Source organism: Sciurus vulgaris, assembly GCF_902686455.1.
Source record: "Sciurus vulgaris genome assembly, chromosome: 15".
NCBI classification, from domain to species: Eukaryota; Metazoa; Chordata; class Mammalia; order Rodentia; family Sciuridae; genus Sciurus; species Sciurus vulgaris.
In genome coordinates, this window is record NC_136476.1 from 78868492 (window position 1) to 78889050 (window position 20559).

General features: G+C 39.2%; 1 protein-coding gene and 2 pseudogenes across 3 annotated transcripts; all 3 read right to left on the minus strand.

The window, feature by feature from the left end:
* Positions 1–6032: 6032 nt before the first annotated feature.
* Positions 6033–6994, minus strand: LOC306644911 (olfactory receptor 1f45-like; annotated as a pseudogene). The gene has a single exon. The product of its transcript is annotated as an olfactory receptor 1f45-like (transcript).
* Positions 6995–15331: 8337 nt separating this feature from the next.
* LOC306644912 (general transcription factor IIF subunit 2-like) lies at positions 15332–16662 on the minus strand (annotated as a pseudogene). The gene is made up of 3 exons: positions 16577–16662; positions 15982–16143; positions 15332–15742 (listed from the first exon to the last, which is right to left on the minus strand). The product of its transcript is annotated as a general transcription factor IIF subunit 2-like (transcript).
* A 1779-nt stretch (positions 16663–18441) lies between these two features.
* Positions 18442–19700, minus strand: OR1B1 (olfactory receptor family 1 subfamily B member 1; the record flags this gene model as incomplete). Its single annotated transcript, XM_079112164.1, is given in 5 exon segments — positions 18442–18672; positions 18676–19208; positions 19211–19285; positions 19288–19387; positions 19695–19700. Coding segments are annotated over 5 exon segments (945 nt in total).
* Positions 19701–20559: the final 859 nt, after the last annotated feature.

Genomic DNA, 20559 nt, shown 5'->3' on the forward strand with positions numbered 1-20559 from the left:
ACCTCTCCCACCCCTTTATTTCCTCTATACAATCCACCCTTCCTCCATTCTTGCCTCCCTCCCACCTCGTTATGTATCATCATCCACTTATCAGAGAGATCATTCAGCCTTTGGTTTTTTGGGATTGGCTTATCTCATTTAGCATGATATTCTCCAGCTTCATCCATTTGCCTGTGAATACCATATTTTATTCTTCTTTATGGTTGAGTAATATTCCATTGTGTATATATACCACAGTATCTTTATCCATTCATCAATTGAATCTAGCTATTGTGAATTGAGCAGCTATGAACATTGATGTGGCTGTATATCTGTAGTATGCTGATTTTAAGTACTTTGGGTATAGGCCAACGAGTGGGATAGCTGGGTCAAATGGTGGTTCCATTCCAAGTTTTCTAAGGACTTTCTAAGCTGCTTTCCAGAGTGGCTGCATTAATTTGCAACCCCACCAGCAATGTATGAGTGTACCTTTTTCCCCACATCCTTGCCAACACCTATTGTTGCTTGTGTTCTTGATAATCGCCATTCTAGTTGGGGTAAGATGAAATCTTAGGGTAGTTTTGATTTGCATTTCTCTTATTACTGGAGATGGTGAACATTTTTTCATATACATAATCGATCTCTCCTCTGGTGGCTCTCCCTTGTTCACTGATGACTTAACATCTGATTCTCTGTCTTGGTCCACCAGTATTTAATTACCATTTTTGAAAACATCAACATCACTATAAGTGACCCATCAAACTATCAGCGTAGGATCCCTTCCCGTCCCCTTAATCATCACTGATCGCTTACGTTACCCCATTTCAGCCGCCTACTCACAAGGTCATGCCTTAGTGTCGCCATCATCAAAAACGGCACCAGCCATGAAATCTTGACTTTTAACATCCCACTTTCTATATTTATTCTTATAACTTATTTAATTTAGTTCTCACACACTAATTTTAAAAAAACTAAAAAGAAATAGCAGAAAGGTCAGTAGGGTAGAGGGAAGGGAACAGTGGGGGAGAGAAGAGGAGGGAAGGGGAAGTACTGGGGACTGAATTGGAGCAAATTATATCCCGTCCCTTGAGAAGTGTGTCAGAATGACTCCTAATGTCATGTATAACTAACAAGGACCAATAAAACAGGAAAAACCCACAATTCTCTGGTACCATGGAGATCTACTATCCCTTCAATTTTTTTTTTTTTTTTACTTTATCTGGAACCTAATTTGTATGCTTCCTTCCCACTCCAGCATCAGTAAATGTTATGGTCCAGTACCACAACACCTTCTCACAAAAACCTCTCAATCCAAAATGGTACTACTGAGTGAAGGGTACATACATTGTTAGGATTGCCTCCCTAAAACAAAGCTACTCTTGGGCATCATTACAAGTCAAAGAAACAAATATGTTAGCTACTTTTAGAGAAGGTCATATTGTTAGATGGGGTTCCTATTATGATTGCTAAACTTTAACTGTAAGCAGTATATTGTAGGACATCTTGAAATACATTTTCAAACCTCTTTTTCCAGAAAGAAGCTCTTTCTATATCAATGAAAGTGAAACAGAGCACTCTTGAGCTTTTACCCTGAGCTAGATCTGAGGAAGTAATATTCAATGTAAGAATACATTTTTTCAGACTGAAGATATAGCTCGATGGTTGAGTGTTTGCCTAGCACAAGCAAAGCCCTGAGTTGAAACACCAGGACCACCAAAGGAAAACAGCAGTCACAACCTCAACTTTTGCAATTTAAGATTAATTGTGAAATAAAAGGCATTTGAAACATTTTCTCCCATGACCTGCTTTGTGTATTACATAATCTAGACCCAAACTATCTCTATAAAATGAAAAAAAAAGAAAAATAATAAGAAATATAAGAAAGATGTCAGTCATTTACATGTGTCCAAATTAGGTTCTTAAATAATTTAAACCTTAAGAAAACAGAAAAATATTTAGGATAAATATATTTATGAAAGGAAGTAGAAGACAGTCTTGGATAAACAACATCAATGAGCTGGCTTCTTTGGTCTTGGTTAAAAACAATTGTGTATTTAGGAATTTTTTTCATTTTTAAAGAGAAAAAAAGAAAAATCAAATCTTTTATAGACAAATATCAGGGTTTTTTTTAAATTACTTTTCATAAACAGCTTGAAGTATGCCTGTGATATACTAGTTAAATTGTATTCTGCAACTTAATTTCTAGTTCCATTAAATAGAGTCCTGACCCTTCTTTGAATAAGCTTAAGGTTTTGCAAATTATGTGTAGCATTTCATCTTACATCTTCCTTTTGAATGACATTTTTTGCAAACCCATTTCTCCCAAGTGATCTTTCATGCTGAAAACTACTCAGATTGACTGTTTTGGCCAAGTATGCTCAATAGCTCTAAATAAAACTTAGATCCATAATTTTTTTTTCTGAGTTGGTGCTAGGTTAGTAAATACCCAGAGTTAATTTTCAATTTGTTTTCTCAAGTTCATAAATGTGAAATATTCAATGATTAGGTATTTGACCTGCTTCTTATTCCTAAAATACTTTACAAACATCCCCAATGGTGAAATATGGGACATGCATATATGAAATTGTTATAAAGAAAAATATTTATAGTTATATTCTATTGAAACACTCAGTATAAAAATTTGAGAATGCAGACAATGGAATGCTATAATTTTAACATCAACATTTTTATTTCCCCATTTATTTCTACTATCATATAAAAAATGTCTGTATTATTCTGTCACCAATATTTTTAATGCATTTCTGATGTTAACAATTTAGATGAAATGTATCTTCTGCATAGATGTTTAAATATTCCATGGCAGGTTGAAGAACAAAACTTTTCTTTAAAAGTTATGCACATTGTCCAACTGTATCATCTCTAAAGCAAAGAGATAGAGTAAAACACCAGGTTAATGCCCCCTTTCTGTTCCCCAAAATACATCCAAGTTAAAGAACAGTGCAAGCAAGCCTGGGCCAAAAAAAAAAAAAAAAAAAAAAAAAAGGCTTTCATCTCCCTGCTCCCATTTTGCAAAATCCCAGCCCTAGTAAATCCAGCATTTTTCTAATTTGTTTCTACACATTAACAGAATATCACCCAACCATATCAATTTTACTAATATTGTTTGTGAATGAAATATCCAAATGGGCATTCAATATTGGCAGATAATCCTACGACATTCCCCAGTATTTTATTCACCCAAACTCCAGCATGATTATTTCACACACTCACTTTCTGCAACTTTCTAAAACAGCCAACTCCTACCACTCTCAACTGAGGTCTCTCCAAGTATACGTCATCTTCCGCCATCAAATCCACCTACATCTAGATCCACATATTCCAACTTACCTTTTCTTACCTCAGCTCAAAGGTAAAATCTTGACCTTATAGATGTGCAAAACATCTCAAGGACTTTGTTATTGCAATTCATTCCCTTCTCTCTTGAATTATTAATTTCATTCTTTACTGGATCAATTCTGTCAGCAAACAAACATGTTCAATGTCACTACTCTTAAAAATTAAAAGAAACTCCCTTGATTCCATGTCTTCCTCAAAATAAACAGAATCCTTTGTCTAGTCTACCCTCTCAGGAAAAAGAAATGCTTAGAAGTGTCTATGATCACAGCCTCTACTTTGCCTTTACAATTCTATAAAAGACGCTTTTCAAAGTTCCCAGCAATCTGCATCTTGCCAAATGTAATGATTTTCTGTTCTCATGGATGACCTCTCACTTACATTTTCAAGAATGCCCACTCCCTCCTCCTGGAAGCAGTCTTTTCTAGGATTCTGAAAAGCTTTATAATCCCATCCTCCCAAAGGCTACTTCTCAGTTATCTTTTGCTTTCTCTCAGACTTTTAAACGTTGTGCTCGTCAACTAGGCCTATGGCTTCAAATATCAACTACATTTTGTTGCCTCTGACACATCTATCCCAAGACAGGATCTCTCCACCAGCCTCAAGAATTATACATTCAACTCCCTATGAAACATCTGCACTTTAATATATAATAAATTTCACACCTTTAACAGGACCAAAACAAAGGTATTGATCTTGCTGGTCCCCCAACCAAATCTGAGGCTCTGTACCATCCTTAGTCTTCCATGTATAAATAAATGACATGATGACTTCACCCAGTTCCCTGGTTTATCCTTGATCATTCTCTTTCCCTCCCAGATTACATCTGAAACACCAGTATGTCTGAACATGTTTACTCCCCACATATCCTAAGTCTGATAACCTACTCCTCAGGTCACTGCAAAAACTCTCCTCCAGTCCGTTTTCAGTGAGGTACACTATCTTCTATGGGATGGCAAAAACTGCAGGAGGAACAATTCAGTAACTATAAGCATTGATCTGACTATTATTATTGTAAGTCAAGAGGTTGTTGAAGACTCCCAAAGTGCAAGAAATAAAAGCAAGAATCAATAAATGGGATGGATTCAAACCAGAAAGCTTTTTCTCATCAAAGGAAACAATCAATAATGTGACAAGAGAGTCTATGGAATGGGAGAAAATCTTCACCACACACATTTCAGACAAAGCATTAATCTCCAGAATTTACAAAGAACTCAAAAAAATTAACACCAAAAATACAAAGAACCCAACCAATAAATGGGCTAAGGAACTAGGCAGACACTTTACAGAAGAAGATATACAGGTGATTAACAAATATATGAAAAAGTGTTCAACATCTCTAGTAATTAGAGAAATGCAAATCAAAATCACCTTAAGATTTCATGTCACTCCAATTAGAATAGCAATGATCAAGAATACAAGCAACAATAAGTGTTGGCAAGGATGTGGGGGAAAAAGTACACTCATACCTTGCTGGTGGGATTGCAAATGGGTGCAGCCAATCTGGAAAGCAATATGGAGATTACTCAGAAAACTTGGAATGGAACCACCATTTGACCCAGTTATCCCACCCCTTAGCATATACCCAAAGGACTTAAAATCAGCACACTATAGTAGCATGGCCAAATCAATGTTTACAGCAGCTGGAGTCACAATAGCTAGGTTGTGAGAACCAGCCTAGATGCCCTTCAACAGATGAATGGATAAAGAAACTGTGGTATATATACAATGGAATATTACCCAGCTATAAAGAAGAATAAAATTGTGGTGTTTGCAGGTAAATGGATGGAGTTGGAGAATAGACTGCTAAGTGAGATAAGCCAATCCCAAAATACCAAAGGCCAAATGTTTTCTCCAATAAGTAGATGCTTATTCATAACAATGTTTTCTCTGATAAGTGGATGTTGATACATAACAAGAGGGGGGATGCCAGGGAAGTAAGGAAAGAATGGAGGAACCTTGTGCAGAAGGAAATGAGGAGAGGAAAGGGGACAAGGGATATGGTGGAATGAGACTGACATCATTACTCTATGTACATGTATGATTGCATGAATGGTGTGACTATACATCATGTACAACCAGAGAAATGAAAAGTTTTACTCCATCTGTGTACAATGAGTCAAAATGCATTCTGCTCTCATGTATAACTAAATAGAACAAACAAATTAAAAAGAGGTTGCTGAAATTAGTTTGACAGTGCATGACAAACCATCACTAAAATGATCAAAGTTCTGCAAGACATGTTGATTGTTTTCATTTTGCTTTGTAGTTCTCCGTGTTACATATTATGCCTGAAAGATGGGACATTCAGGTTTAGTGAACTTTTTGTGTGTTTTTATTGATGCATTATAGTTGTACATATGGTGGGATTTGTTCTTATATATGCATAAGTGCTCAAAATTTAACAATATAATTTGGTGAATGTTATTCCCTAATATTTCCCCTTTCCCTTAGGTTTAGTGATTTTTTTAAGTATCTTCTCATTTCCAATGTGATGATATCTAAGTCAGTCAACAGGGATCAGCAACATTTATTCATGAACTCACTTCTTCCCTGATCCAACCAAGAGGGGTCAACAGTGAAGAGTATTCTGTAGAAAGGTGATTAATATTGGTTATTAGGAGTATATAACCCAACTATCTGAAACATGTTCAGATTAGATCAGAACTCCTTGGTCTCAGGAGATGTGTTGCCATTCTCTATTTGCCTGAGAGCCTGGTTGGAAGTTTCTTGAGACCCAGTGTTTCCTAAAAAGTCTTTGCAGAGCTCCTTGAACTTCCTGGTTTCTGAGGCTGTAGATCAGTGGATTTAGCATAGGGGTGACCACTGTGTAGAAGATGGCAACCTGACGATCCTGATCCAAGTCATAGCTGGAGGATGGCCGGAGGTACATGCGAATCACAGAGCCATACAAGAGCAACACGACCAGGATGTGGGAGCTACAGGTTGACAGAGCTTTGCGCAGGGCAACAACTGAGCGCATGCGGGCTATGGCAATACCGATGTGAGCATAAGAACCCAAAATAAAGAAGAAGGGACTGACCACAACAGCTACACCCTCTGTGAATATTAGCATTTCATTGGCCACTGGTCGAGTGCAGGAGAGTTGCAGCAGGGGAGTGATGTCACAGAAGAAGTGGGTGACCTGGTTGCCACAGAAGGTTAAGTGTGTGACTAACACGCTGTAAAGAAGACTGTTAAGGCTGACGATCACCCATGAGGTCAATGTTATGCGCAGACAGAGGCGATGGCTGACAATGACAGAGTATCTTAAGGGGTCACAGATGGCAACATAGCGGTCATATGCCATGGCAGCCAGCAAGTGGCCTTCCATGCTGCCCACAGCCATAAAGAAGAACAGCTGGGTCATACAGCAGTTATAGGAAATAGTTCGATTCACAGATAGTGTGTGCACAAGCATCTGAGGAACAGTGATGGTTGTCAGAAATATGTCAATAAAGGAAAGCTGGCTGAGAAGGAAGTACATTGGGGTCTGAAGTTTGGGATCTGAACAAGCAACAGTTACTAGAAGGGCATTGCCCATAACTGCCACCAGGTACATGGCAAGGACTATTCCAAAAATAACTGGCTGCATTTCTGGCCTGCTGGACAAGCCCAGTAAGACAAATTCAGTTACTTCTGTCCTATTTTTAGTGGCCATAAAATATGGTTTACATCACCTGCAAAGAGGGAGATCAGTGTTGAAAAGGGATGATAAAGATGGCAAAGCTCAACAAGATCTCAAAGTCTCTACCCTTCAATGAGACAGTGAAAATCTATCTGGTCCTGAATTTGGATGTCAAGAAATTCAATTTTCGCAGTTGTATGTGATGTGGAGTTTCACTGGTCACGCGTTCATATATGAACATAGGAAAGTTATGTCTGATTCAATCTACTTCTTTCCTTTTGCCATCCCCCTCCCTTCCCTTCTTTCCCCTTTGTCTAATCCAATGAATTTCTATTCTTCCCTCTCCCTCCCTTTCATGTGTGTATAATATGTCAAAATGCACTACTGTCATGTGTATCTAAAAAGAACAAATTTTTAAAATTTTTTAAATCAATATTTTTCTTTCAGTAGGGATTTTTCTATTTCAGTAAGTCAACTAAAACTTAGCTGGGATGAAAGTAGAAGTGATTAATCACAGACTTTATTAAGTATTAATTTTCAATGAAAAATATAACCTGCCAGTGGATGGAATTCTCATGTCCTTTTGGTTGGTTTTCTCCATAGACAGATCTGGAAAGTACAACAGAGAAATTTTAATGCTGCTTTACAAACAATTTTGATGAAATGCCATATTTTTACATGAATGTGAGAAAATAATTTTAAAATTGTACGGTATAAGTATGGGAAAATATATAGTAAAAAGCAGCAGTCCTAATCCTAAGCGCAGTAACCTTCATGTTTAGTTTAGCTCTTCAGTGGCTCCTGCTGCTATGCCTCTAAATAATATGCTACTTGCTTATGCATCTATGTGCATGTCTTGTCAAATTAGGATATCTTTTGGCTTCCTACTACAAAATATGAAGTTTTGTGTTGATTATATTATCATACTCTTCTCTCCTACTTTCTAGTGTTTTTTTTTTGTTGTTGTTGTTGTTTCTTCCAAATTTGTTATGTATAATTGAGTGGATATAAATTAATGAACAGAAATTTAATCAAGAAACAAGTAGCAATTTAACAAAATCTGATAATATTACTTCTCTCAATTTTTCTCAGATTCATCTTTGAGTCTTTCCATCATGGAAATCAATGATCGTATTGTTGATTGTCCAATTAAGTGTGTATGACATATTAAATTCTTTTATAATGCAAATTATGAAGAACCTCAAAAAACTTGTGCTTTGTATGTAGAAAGGTATAAAAAGGCAGACATTTGTCACAATATAAAATAAAAAGAACTTTTTTTGTTAAATGGAGACTGCTTCTTCTTTTGCTAACGATTGATTTTTAGCTGTAACATCACTGAACTAAACAAGCAGATTATCTTTGAAAACACAGGGGAAAAAAACAACCCAACTGAAAATGGGCAAAGGCTCTAAAAAGACATTTCTCCAAGGAATATGTTAAAAGTTTATAAACCATTACTGCAACATCTCAACTAGACCACCTCTACCTCTAACACCCCAGAAGTTTTGAGAGTTAAGTAGTCTTACATTGTAAGACACAATAAAGGAGAAATCCCTTAAGATCACAACTGTGAAGTCACCAGATTATACAAATTCTTCATTTCTGTGCAAAACATGAAGCATATTTACCTTTAGTCTCCCAGTTCAGTCTTGTCAGTCACCTCTCAGGACTTAACAGACATCTTTCCAAGAAACAGACACTGAGATGTATTTATAAAACTCCAGCAACCTCGGTAGTACAGTAATGAGAGATGAAGTATTCTTCGGCTCTGGTTCAAGACAACAGGGAAGGAGGTCACAGGAAAGAAAACAAATCAAAATGTTAGAAACTGAGAAACTACTCATTAAGTATTGTGATGATGCCACCTCCATTTTTATAAAAATATCATGCCATAAATCAAGGTCAATAAATCAGTAACTATAGTACTTTGAATTTATCTAGACTTTCAATTATCACCATATTAACAACCAAAATAATTAGATAAAACACACAGGTAAAAGGTAATATTAAACCCACTTTGCTAGTGTTGGTTTCTTGACATATTGGCTCATTTTTTTATATGAAAGGGGTAGTGCATCTCCATGTCCTTACAAGCTAGGAGATCATTTCAAATTCCTCATTTCCTTATGACATTTGCCAGTAAATGGATGGAACTGGAGACTATCATGCTAAGCAAAATAAGCCAATCCCAAAAAACCAAAGGCCTAATGTTCTCTCTGATATGTCGATGCTGACTCATAATATGCGTTGGGAGGGTTGGGTTTGGTGTTAGAGGTGGAAGTTCACTGGACAGGACAGGGAGGAGTGGGGAGAAGGGAGGGGGATGGGAACAGGAAAGACAGTAGAATGAATTGGACATAACTTTCCTGTGTTCATATATGAATACATGACCAGTGTAACACCACATCATGTACAACCACAAAAATGGGAAGTTATACTCCATGTATGTATGATGTGTCAAAATACAGTCTACTGTCATGTGTAACTTAAAAGAACAAATAGATTTTTTTAAAAAATTCTGCATTTCCTAACTGCAAAAAAGGAGGTAGCACTTACAACAGGTTATAAATAAACTTGTTTTCAAGCATAGAGTCAGCCCCAATGATAATAATACACCATTTAAAATGGCCTAAGCACTTCTTGAAAAACTTAGATAAATAGTATTTAAAGAGCAAGGTATTTGCAATAAGAAAATAATAATAAAAAAATAAAATGAACTTCACTTCCAATGGGAAAAAAAGAATTTGTGTGAGCAAGCTTAAAATTATTTTTTAGCCTACGCCCTAGATTATAACTATAGTAATCCATTATCAGTATTTCTCTTATACTTACAATCATGTTTCATGTGTGTCCATGAGCTCTTTATCATTTTGTTCCCTTAAAGGGATATCCTGTTCTTGTTTTGTGAGTGCATTTCTCTGAGAATACACATTTTTATATTATCCTTTGTATCTTGAATGACAGAAATTTATTCTGGAGTAAACTTTATTTTCATACTGTATTTCTCTTTGATGCTGCCGATTTGCCATTTTTGGTGCACTGGAGCAGCTTGTTGTAGGTAGGAAGTGCCAATTCCTCATGGTACTGTATTTGCATATATGAGCCTACACTACTCTCTCCCAGGAATAGGAAAACTTAAAATCTTGTTGTGTAGGGAGTTTACCTTTTTGCTACTTACCCCAAATATAAAAGAGGCCTTTCCTGTAAGAGGTAGTAGCCAATTTAATAACCCGAACTCTTTCTCATTCCAGAGAAGAATCTTCAAGTTTTCATTGGGGTAAAATGCAGGCTTCCATGATCTGAGTCTTAAGTTAGGGGAAGAGAGAAGGACGTCTGCAGAATGGCTGGCTTAGTTGTACTGTAGGAAGGCTTGTTTATTTCAGCTGACACACTCTGCTCTCCACCCTTTCCCCATTATCCATCTCACCCTCTTCCTAAACTGGCTCCCTCTGGGTCTTGGATTGCTGCCAGGAAGATCTGCACTCTCTTCCACTGAAATCCATTCCCTGTGTTCTAAGCAATTTTTATCTTATTACTGCTTTATTTCTGTCTCTTGAAAACTCCCTGGAATATCACATCTGCTAATGATTCCCCTTCCTATTTATTATTATGGGGCTTTCCCTTTGTTGTTATTTTACTGATAGCTCTAGAAAGCTGGAAGAACAAAAACATATGATAAATCCAATACTCCTAGCTCTGAATTTGTAAGATGCCTCATCCCCACCATAGGAAATAAGTCACAGAAAGAAGCAGATATTCAAGTCTACTAGTAAGGGACATTTTCCCTGAATAGTGCCGAGGACTCTAAAGCATGATTGCTTTTGAACGCTCTTCACTTATCTGCAGGTAAGGCATTTGCATTGTCTGTCATCGCAAAGATGTGAAAATCACTAGGCTCCAGCTTTCTTTTGCTTCTGTCACATTCTCTTGAAACACATTCTACTTTCTCTGGTTGGACCTTGGTTTCCCTAATCTCCTCACTCATATATGTTCAGGCCGTCTTTACTTAATGGATCACATCTTTGAGGCAGGAGCTTAAGAGACAATGAAAACTTACATTTTCTAGTGTCTATACTTTTGTCATTTTTTCTTCCTGTATCCTTTTGTGTCAGTGAATGTGTAGCTCAAACTATATGCTTGTATGATCCCACAACTCAGTCGCGCTTAGCTGTTGACATGAATATTTGGAATATGCTCTCTTAGTGCCTTCGTGATCTAAACTCTATTTCTAGTATGGTCACACTCTTGAGTTGATGAATCACAAAGTTTGAGTCTGAGATGTATAAATAAGAACCACTTTTTTTACTGTCGTATAAATAGGTCCTCCAAATTCTCAAAAAATAAATTAGACCCTCTGTTACATATTTCTAGCCTCTGGGTACCATGAAACGTTCTCCATAACCTTCCCAATTATATGACTATATTCTCCATCTCATCCTTCACTTTTCACTGAAAAATGTATCTTTCCAAGTTATAATTCGTAATTCCTCCATCCTATTGCTTCTTGACTAATATTTGTACTTTATGCTACTCTCCTTGAACTTCTTGGTATTAATATCATGCTGTTTTCTACAAAAGGACTATGGTCTTTTATTTTCTGTCCTTTTCTATTTACTCTTAGGACAGAGAGTAACACTAGCCTCACCTTTTCTCTGTATCTAATACATCACACACCCAAGTGAAAGTCTGGCAAAGCTGCATTCCCTCCTGCCCATTAGGGATGCCCTTTTTATCATTTTCCACCAAAGCCTTCCTAGAGAGCAGCTCATCGCAATCAAGCAGGCTTACTTAGATCCACTCACTCTGGGACTCTTACTAACCCCTGGAGGCTCCAATTCATTCAGATGAAATACTAATTGGAGTGGGCTGAGCCCTTCCACCTCCCTGTGTCAAATGGGTCTATGACTCAGGAGCCTCCCATTCTCCTTCCTTGTACATAGATACTGCCAAGGTGAATCCCAGGAAACCTCTGTAAACATTGGGTCTGCAGGGAAGGTCTACCCTGTTAGGGGACACCGCAGCCTTGTATACTATCAACAGCCATGCAAGAAGAAACCCAAGAGGAAACTGATTCCCATTTCATTTTCGAGAAGCCATCTCTCCTAACCTATCCTCTCTGTAATTATTGACTGACTGTTACTTAATTCAGATGAATTAGATACAAGGCATGAAGATTTGCAAGATTGCAATAGGAACACTCCGACCTCTGCTATTGTGTCTCCATCCTACTCTCTGAAGATTTTCTCACTTTCTGCCTTCACCTCATCCTTTGGCTATGTTAAAGCTAGCCATTTTGTTATTTTACAACTACCATTCTCAGAATATTTGACTTAAACTAGTCTGAGAAGTAAAATTAACAGCAGGATATTGAGACCATATTGAAAATGTAAGATATACAAATGAAGAGATTCTTGGTCTCATTTTTAAATATCATAACAATGACATTTGCCATATTGATATAGATTGTGTGTCATGGAAATACCCTCAAAATGGAAACAGTGGTATTTTTCCATCCTTCACCTGCATGAAAGAAAGTTAAACACCAGCTAGAAAGCCAAATTCCTAGTTGATAAGGATGTTCAAATTCTAGTGGCAAAACAAAGATCTAAACCAATATTCTCCCCCCAAAAGCCATGAGGGACATTTGTTGTTTTAGTTTGCAGATGATCTACTAGAGTTTCTGATAGCACCTTTATTACTTTAGGGCATAAAATATTACAGTGAATAAATCATACTGTCACTGTCCAATGCCCTCCACCCCAGAATTCCAGGGAGGCGACAGAGAGATTGAAAATGCCTGGATGTGGTTCATTTTCACTCATCTCACTCTGAGCAGATGATCCTAGAGTTTCAGCTCTTTCTGAAATAGGATAAATTTGTCCCCACCCGCCTCAGAATTAAGAGCAATCTTTCTCATGCTAAAAAGAGAAGCTGAAGGGTTACAATATCCTGCTCATCAGAGTGCCAAAGAAGTGGAGAGCAGAGATTGCCCCCTGCCCTGGCCTGTCTAGCTCAGGCTAACTACTTCCTCTGAGTGTATTTCCTGCCTATTGGCCCATTTTGACCCTTCTCAGGCCAACCAAATCTATATATGTATATCCCTCATTTTTGTTTTTATAAATTATAGTTGTTTCTGTAGGACCAGAAAGGAGAAGATATCTAACTGCTTCTCCCTAGTTTAATCAAACTGCATAAAGTTCACTTTTTCTCTTTTCCATCTTTTGTTTATTTCTTATGCAGATAAGCAGGCAGCCAAATCCAGTCACCTGGGATCGAGGTAGCGGCCCTGGGCAAGGGGACTGACTACATTTTTTCTTCCTCCAACCCTCCCCATACCCCTGCCAATCTAACAAGGACTTAAGATTTCACTTTTGCCTGCAAATGTCTGCAGGGTAGCTCAAAACAGGATTGAAGACTTAGCATCCATTTTGCATCTATCTCCTTTGTTCCAAGTCACCTTGGATTCCAGGAACAAGGTCTGATCTGAAAAACATCTTGTGATGAATTGAGGTCACCTCCAAAACTGTAACTTTCCTAGGGAAAAGGCCCTACCTGACCAGTCCTGAGATAATGAGGGACAGACCACATCTGATCAAGATCACCTGCTTTGGCTGCTGTGAAAAGCCCCAAGCTCTGAGGACCCAAACTCTCCATCAGTCCCCTTTCCATAACACCTCAGGGTCATTTAACCCTTGAAGACATGACAAGGACACGGATCCCCTTGTCTTCCCAGTGTCACCGAGGAGATTAAAGTTCCTCTCATCCTGCTCACCATTACCTCTCTTTTATTTGTTCTCATTAGTTATGCGTGACCCCAGGATGCATTTTGACACATCATGCATACGTGGAGTATGACTCCTCATTCTTCAGGTCGTACATGATGCAGAATCACACTGTTCTCACCACTACCTTTCCTGTTTGGTTTTTGGGGTGGGTGGCCGGACCTGATTTGTAGGATTCCCTAGAGTTAGGCTTCTGGACTAGAACTCTGGTAACACCCACACCTATGACCTGATTTTTATTTCTGCTTTAACGAATAGACCTAGAGATTGGAGGGAAATAGCAGCTCATTTCACCAAAACTGTGGCCTAACCAGGTATTACGTGTCCTGCTCATGGAACAACACAGAACCATCCTTGACAGGTCTCCCTGTTCCAAGATCAAGCATGAATCCCATCTGACTTACAACTTAAGGAACATACCAAGTGCAGAGAAATGGGTTAAACTGCAACATGGTGACAAAACCAGACGGATTCTGACTATAGGAAATTCCACACGAGAATGTCACAGTTTCTTCCACTAATTGCAAAAGACAGAAAGGGAGAGAAGGGAAAAAAAACAAGGAGGAGAGAGAAAAAAAGACTGAATATACTAAAGAAGTAGCCACACTGCAAGAACTTTATTGAAATCTGGCTTTTTAAAAACTATAAAAACCAGTTTCATTTTATTTTATTGAGAAAATTGAGTATTTCAACACTGACTGGGCCTTTAGTGATATTAAGGAATTGTTAAAATTTTCTTTATGATAATTGCATTGAAAAAGTCTCAATCTTTAGTGATTGGTTTTACATATATGTATTATGTACACATGTGTATATATAATACATGGTTATGTGTATATTATGGATAAAATCATAAAACATGAGATTTAGTTGAAAACAATAGGAAGAGGGGTGGGTTGGGGTAGGAATGATACCATATTGGCATTGAATTGATAATAAACTGTGTGGAGATTATTTTTTTTAATGTTCTTTACTGTATATATGAATAGCAACATGATCAAATTTTTTTAAGGCAACTTAATTTTTGAACAATTTCAGAAAAAGAAGTTTGACTTTTTATTCCTTGTAATGATTTGTGTAGTTGACCTTTTTTTTTTTCCTTACTATATCATTCACTTTGGATCTATGTTACCTCAGCTCCTTCGAAGGGCAGCAAGGACACAGTCTTTGTTTAGCAAACATTTCCTAATCTTAACATTTCAAAAGTTAACACTTAAAATGAAAAGTCCTCTTAATCCCTAACCCCTATTCCCATCATGAATTTACAAGTTTTTTGTTTGTTTGTTTGTTTAAATTTTTTTTTTTTTAGTTGTAGAGGGACACAATGCCTTTATTTTTATGTGGTGCTGAGGATCGAACCCAGTGCCTCACATATGCTAGGCAGGCACATTACCACTGAGCCACAACCCCAGCCCCAAATTTACAAGTTTAATACAAGTTAAGTCTATAAATAAATTTTCAACTTAAGAAACTATATGGAATTACAGATTTAAAAAATTTACTGAAAGAAACTGAAGTGCCAGTCATTTTACTCCTCTTAACCTAGGGTGCTCCAAGCCCCTGGGATCAGTGCTGTGGGTTAGCATCACCCTTCAGCTGTTCCATCAGCCTGCTGGCTACAAGGCCTCTCAATCACTCTTTCTTCTCCTTGATAATGCCTGTCCTATGGCTTCAGCTCCCATGTTTTTATGGATCCCTTTTACATTCTGAATTCCACTTTATTTCAAATTGTTCTTTAGGTTTCCCGCAGGTTGTTTTGTGATGTCCACCAAGTCCTTAAATTATAATTCTGATGTTTCTCAAAGGCTGAAAACAACATGTTTAGAATATGTTATTTATCAGCTCAAGTTCACTTTCCATCGTCTTTCTTTTTCCTTTCATATTCAATATTGGATTGACGATAGCAATAGGTGTATAATTTGTTGTTACAACTTTCTCCAGTTGTTGTGATAACCTTTCCGGTTTGGAAGGTTCTTCTGTTTGCAATCTCCTTAATCTCATATAGTTTTCACTGGTAGCAGGTCAGCATTCAGCTCTTTGTACCACCACTACTCCCGCCAGTCAGAGTTTATCTGGTAAGCTCTCTGTAAATCCTGATGATGTCTGTTCTGCAACACTTTGCAAGACAAATGTTCCCTAGAAGTGCTGACGGAAGCTGGTTTTCAGCCAATATGAATATTTGCAAGATCCTCTTCTAAGTAAATGGCACCTCAGTTCTCCTTGATTCTTGGCAATCTGCAGTTTCCAACGTCACCTCTTCCAGGGGCTTTAGCCCATTGCTGCGACAAACATTTAGGAAACTTGACCAGCCACACTCCGGTGTTCTGCTTGGCACCAGTTAAGTCGAGTTCCCTGCCCTCCGCCGTGTGTCTGTTGGTGATGGAGGTGCCCCAGAAGCTGGAGGGTGGTAGGGCAAATGTGAAAAGGGCTTGTGGCAGCAGAAGGTAGACAGACAGCAAGAAGCTGGTGTTGCTCACTTGCCAAGATATCAGGAACCGGGGACGGCTGATGATTATTATTCTTTTATAGAACTATAGAACTATTCTCATATTAAAACACCAAAATCCATAATAATATGGTATGTACAAAGCATCCAAAGTGTGTCTTAGATACGTAGGATTTTCATAAGAACAGGTGTTATGGGGCTTCACTTTATGCTCGAATGTAAACCTTGCTGATGGACCGTGGGTGGCCTCTTTTAGAACTGATTTTTTTTTCCTCTTCTTCTTCCCCTTCCTAACTGCAGAAAAACAAGATCAACATTCTTCCTATCCTAAGCTGAGTTATCTGTTCTCTCATTTACTGCAACCTGAACAATGGACCTCCAGACCTGTAAGGATAAAGCTGAACCTTAATCACAGGTATGGATAGTATCTGGAAAACAGCATTTGCTGCCCCCTTTCTAAAGCCCTCCATTTTCCCCTGGGAGTAAGTATGGCAGCTTCCATGATGTGAGACCACCATCTTTCTTCTTTGCCAGCAAAGCAATACGACTTCTTTCTCCTTTTTTCTTAAAGCCTCATTATTGGGCTATTGGATTAGAGGCAAGAACTCAAACTTTCTGTACCAAATTACTCAGACAATAACTCTAGATGATGCTCAACATCACTAATTGCTGTGACCTCACAGCCAAACCCTAGAAACCTGCAGGGAGCAATGAGGGATTGAGAAAAACACACGAACATTTAGAGAGAAAAGTGGGATCCGTGGGACACTGACCCCGGCTAGAGAAGCAAGCCCCAGAGCTGCTTCCACTATGGTTCTTACGTAGGTTTTATCGTCAAAGGTTATTTGTGAGAAAGTTTCTGCAAAGTAGGCAAGATCAAAGCAGTGACGAGACATTATGGTTATCAGAATCCCCTATCCCTGGGAGCTAGTGTCCGAGTTCAAGGTCAAGACTGATAACCTGCGCCTTTGGCACAGAGTTTCCATGGGCAGGTGTCACCATAGCAACCGGGCAATCTTAACCTGTGCTTTTGCACAGCGGTTCCCAGCACCAGCAGGGCACCATGACCACGCGGCAATCGAACACCGCTCCCCACAACTAACGAGCAGAGAAGTGCCGATTAAAATCACAATGAGGTGCCTCCTGGCTGCTGTTAGAGTGACTGACTGCTATCAAAAAGATAAAAGACAGCAAGTGCTGGGAAGAGGGGGGAAGGGGCACCTGCACTGCAGTGGAGGGAAGGCGAATTGCTCTGATGTGGGATTCTGCTGGTGGGAAAGCTGTGCCTGCGTGGGAGAAGGGGGTCCAAGGGAACGCTGTGCTCTCAGTTCAGTTTTGCTGTGCACCCAAGGCTGCCCTAAAATATCAATCATAAGTCCAAAATATCAGGGGAAAAAGAGGGAGAGAGAGAGACAAGAGGGGTGATTCCATCAAAATAGATGGAAGATTCGTGGACTTGGGGGAGGGAGGAGGGACAGGAGAAGGGAAGAAGAGAGGAATGGATCTGACCTGGATCAAAGTTACCATTTTAATCTATTAGGAGATACCAAAATAGAGTTCAAGATTCCACCTACCAAAAGTCTAAGCAAAGCCAGTTTTTTCATTGTTGAAAGAATGCATCACTCCTTTTATGCAGCAAGGTCATTTGCTTTAAATTTTCCATTTTATTTATAAAATGCATACTGGAAATAATTTAAAATATATAAAATAGAATTCAAATGTTTGAAGCTTCCTCTATGAGACCCACAGAAATTAGGGCTGACATATGGAATCACAGAATCTTGAGTATCATTTTATGTTTACTGCTGGACCTATTTGTTGTTGAATGCAGTAAGTGGTGAACTTGCCAGCCCTGTTTGTCTAAATTGCTGTCTTTTATTGTTTTCTGAAATGCACCAACACGGTCCCGTAAGAAAGCCCACCATATTAAATCCATATTAAATGTCACTATGATTCCCTGGAATTACAGCTAACAAGACCTGGTGAACTATTTATATCCACTTTGATAACTGAAGGTGAATGGCCTAATGGAGGGGTCCCAGAGGCACACAGATAAAGGCGTCCTGATCACATGTGCGTATCAGTGTCAAACATTCATAGCTCCATCAGAGCACAGCACTGACAAGGGCCAAAGCTGGAGTTCCCCTGGTTGTCTAGGCCAATCCTTGTTCTGATCTCCCCAAATCAACCATAATAAAAATCTTCCCACACCTTTCCTCACCTTCCCAATACAGCCTAAAGCAGGCTAATCAGGAGTCCACTCTCCCCTGTCTACACAACCTGCAGAGTATATCCTTGACATCCTTGTTGCAAAGGCTATAAACAAATGGGTTGGCCAAAGGTGTAATGGAAGTGTACATTACTGCAGCCACCATATCCTGGTCCCAAGAGGTCTGGGAGGGAGGCTGGAAGTAGACCCAAATGATGGTGCCATAGAGGAAGCCAGCCATGGTGAGGTGGGATCCACAGGTGGAGGCTGCTCAGCGGCGACCAGCTGCTGAAGGCAAACATAAGATGGTGGCCCCAATTAGAGCATAGGAGAGTACAATCAGGGGGCAGGGGACCAGCATTAGGAAGCCACCCTCCAGGAATATGGCCAGCTCATTGGAATGTATGTCAGAGCAAGAGGCTCGCAGAAGTGGTCGGTGGTCACAAAAGAAGTGGGAAACGTTGACATTCCCCTCAGTATCCCCAGCCCAATACAGGGGCAGGAGGAGACCCACATATAACATAGTATGCACGGTAGACACCACCCAGCTCAAGGCCAGTAAGCAGGCACAGAGTTGGCGATTCATCACCAAAGCATAGTGCAGAGGGTCACAGATGGCCACATAGCGATCTAGAGCCATGACTGCAATGACAAGTGTACCTGTGACTCCAAATGCATAGAAGAAAAAGAACTGAGTCAAGCAGCGGGCAGCAGGAACGGCTGGGTAATCAGAGGCCAGATGAACCAACAACTGGGGCAGGGTGACTGTGGATAGCCCCAAGTCCACCACGGAGAGACGACGCAGAGATAATACGTAGGCGAGTGGAGCCTGGAGTCACGGGAGATGAGCAGCACCAGGGTCACGTTCCCCAGTATGGTGGTCAGTAAAGAGCCAGGAAGAGGAGAAAGAGGAGACTGTCAGGGATGCTCGACCTTGAGAACCCGAGGAGCAAGAGGACTGGAGAATGTGAAGCATTGGGAGCGAGCTCAGGATGAGTGACAATGATTTAGTTATGTCATTCAAGATCCTGAAAGACCTAGATTCAACCCTACGTTTCCTCCTCTAGGCCACTCCCTTAATTTACTACAGCAGTTTCTCCCGTATTCCTTCCTTTTACTCACTCTAGAGGCTTATTCCATATAAACCTACAAAACCTGCCTAAGTTCCTCCCTTCATTCATTTTTGTATTTTCATCCAAGCTACTGTTCACCTCCTGGCAGAGGCAAGCTTCTAGAAATAGTTACCTATACACTGTCTTCAGCTTCTCAGCTTCCATTCACACCTGAGCCTACAGCCATCCTGATTTATTCTCTCTGAACCTGCATGGAGCACCATTAAAACACAGAATGTGTAAAGAAATGTTATTTCAAAGCAGTCGACTTCTATAGTGAAATCACTTGAGATTGTCATAAAATTGTTTTTCCTCTTTATTCCTGGTGTTGGCTAACAGTACCATCATGATCATCTGCCTGATGCACAAGCCAAAATCTTAAGGAACCCTCTCACATCTCCCCACATCCAGTCACTCCTTGACATCAATGTTTTTCCTTATATTCGCGCTTTGTTCTTTGTTTGTACCACTATTTAAGCTTTGGCAGCTCTGACCAATACTAATTTCCATGACCTCATTACTGCTGTCTCCACTTGTCTCCCCCCATAGGTCTTCACACTGATGTCAGAGTGAGACTTCTGACATGTGACTGCACCTTTAAATAGTCTGGAACTTTCATAATTGTTTTTGTTTGTTTGTTTGTTTGTTTGTTTGTTTTGTGATGCTGGGGATTGAACCCAGGGCCTCAGGCTTGCAAGGTAAGCACTCTACCAACTGAGCTATATCCCCAGCCCAATAGTCTGGAACTTGAGAGTCAAATCCAAACTGGTTGATCTGTCTTGTATGGAATTTTCATTATTACCACTTAACTTCCCTATCCAGGGTAATGTTAAGTCACATGTTCAAGATTTTAAAGTAGACATTTTTTCTTAGTCCTCAAACTTGTTAAGCTCCCACATCCCTGTACATCATGACATTATTTTAAGAACTTCAGCCTCCTGAAGTAAGAGATACTGAACAGTACAAACACCCAGTCACATACTCCTTCAACATACTCAACAAAGATAGACATTTAGAGGAAACATAATAATCATTCTTTTTATTCT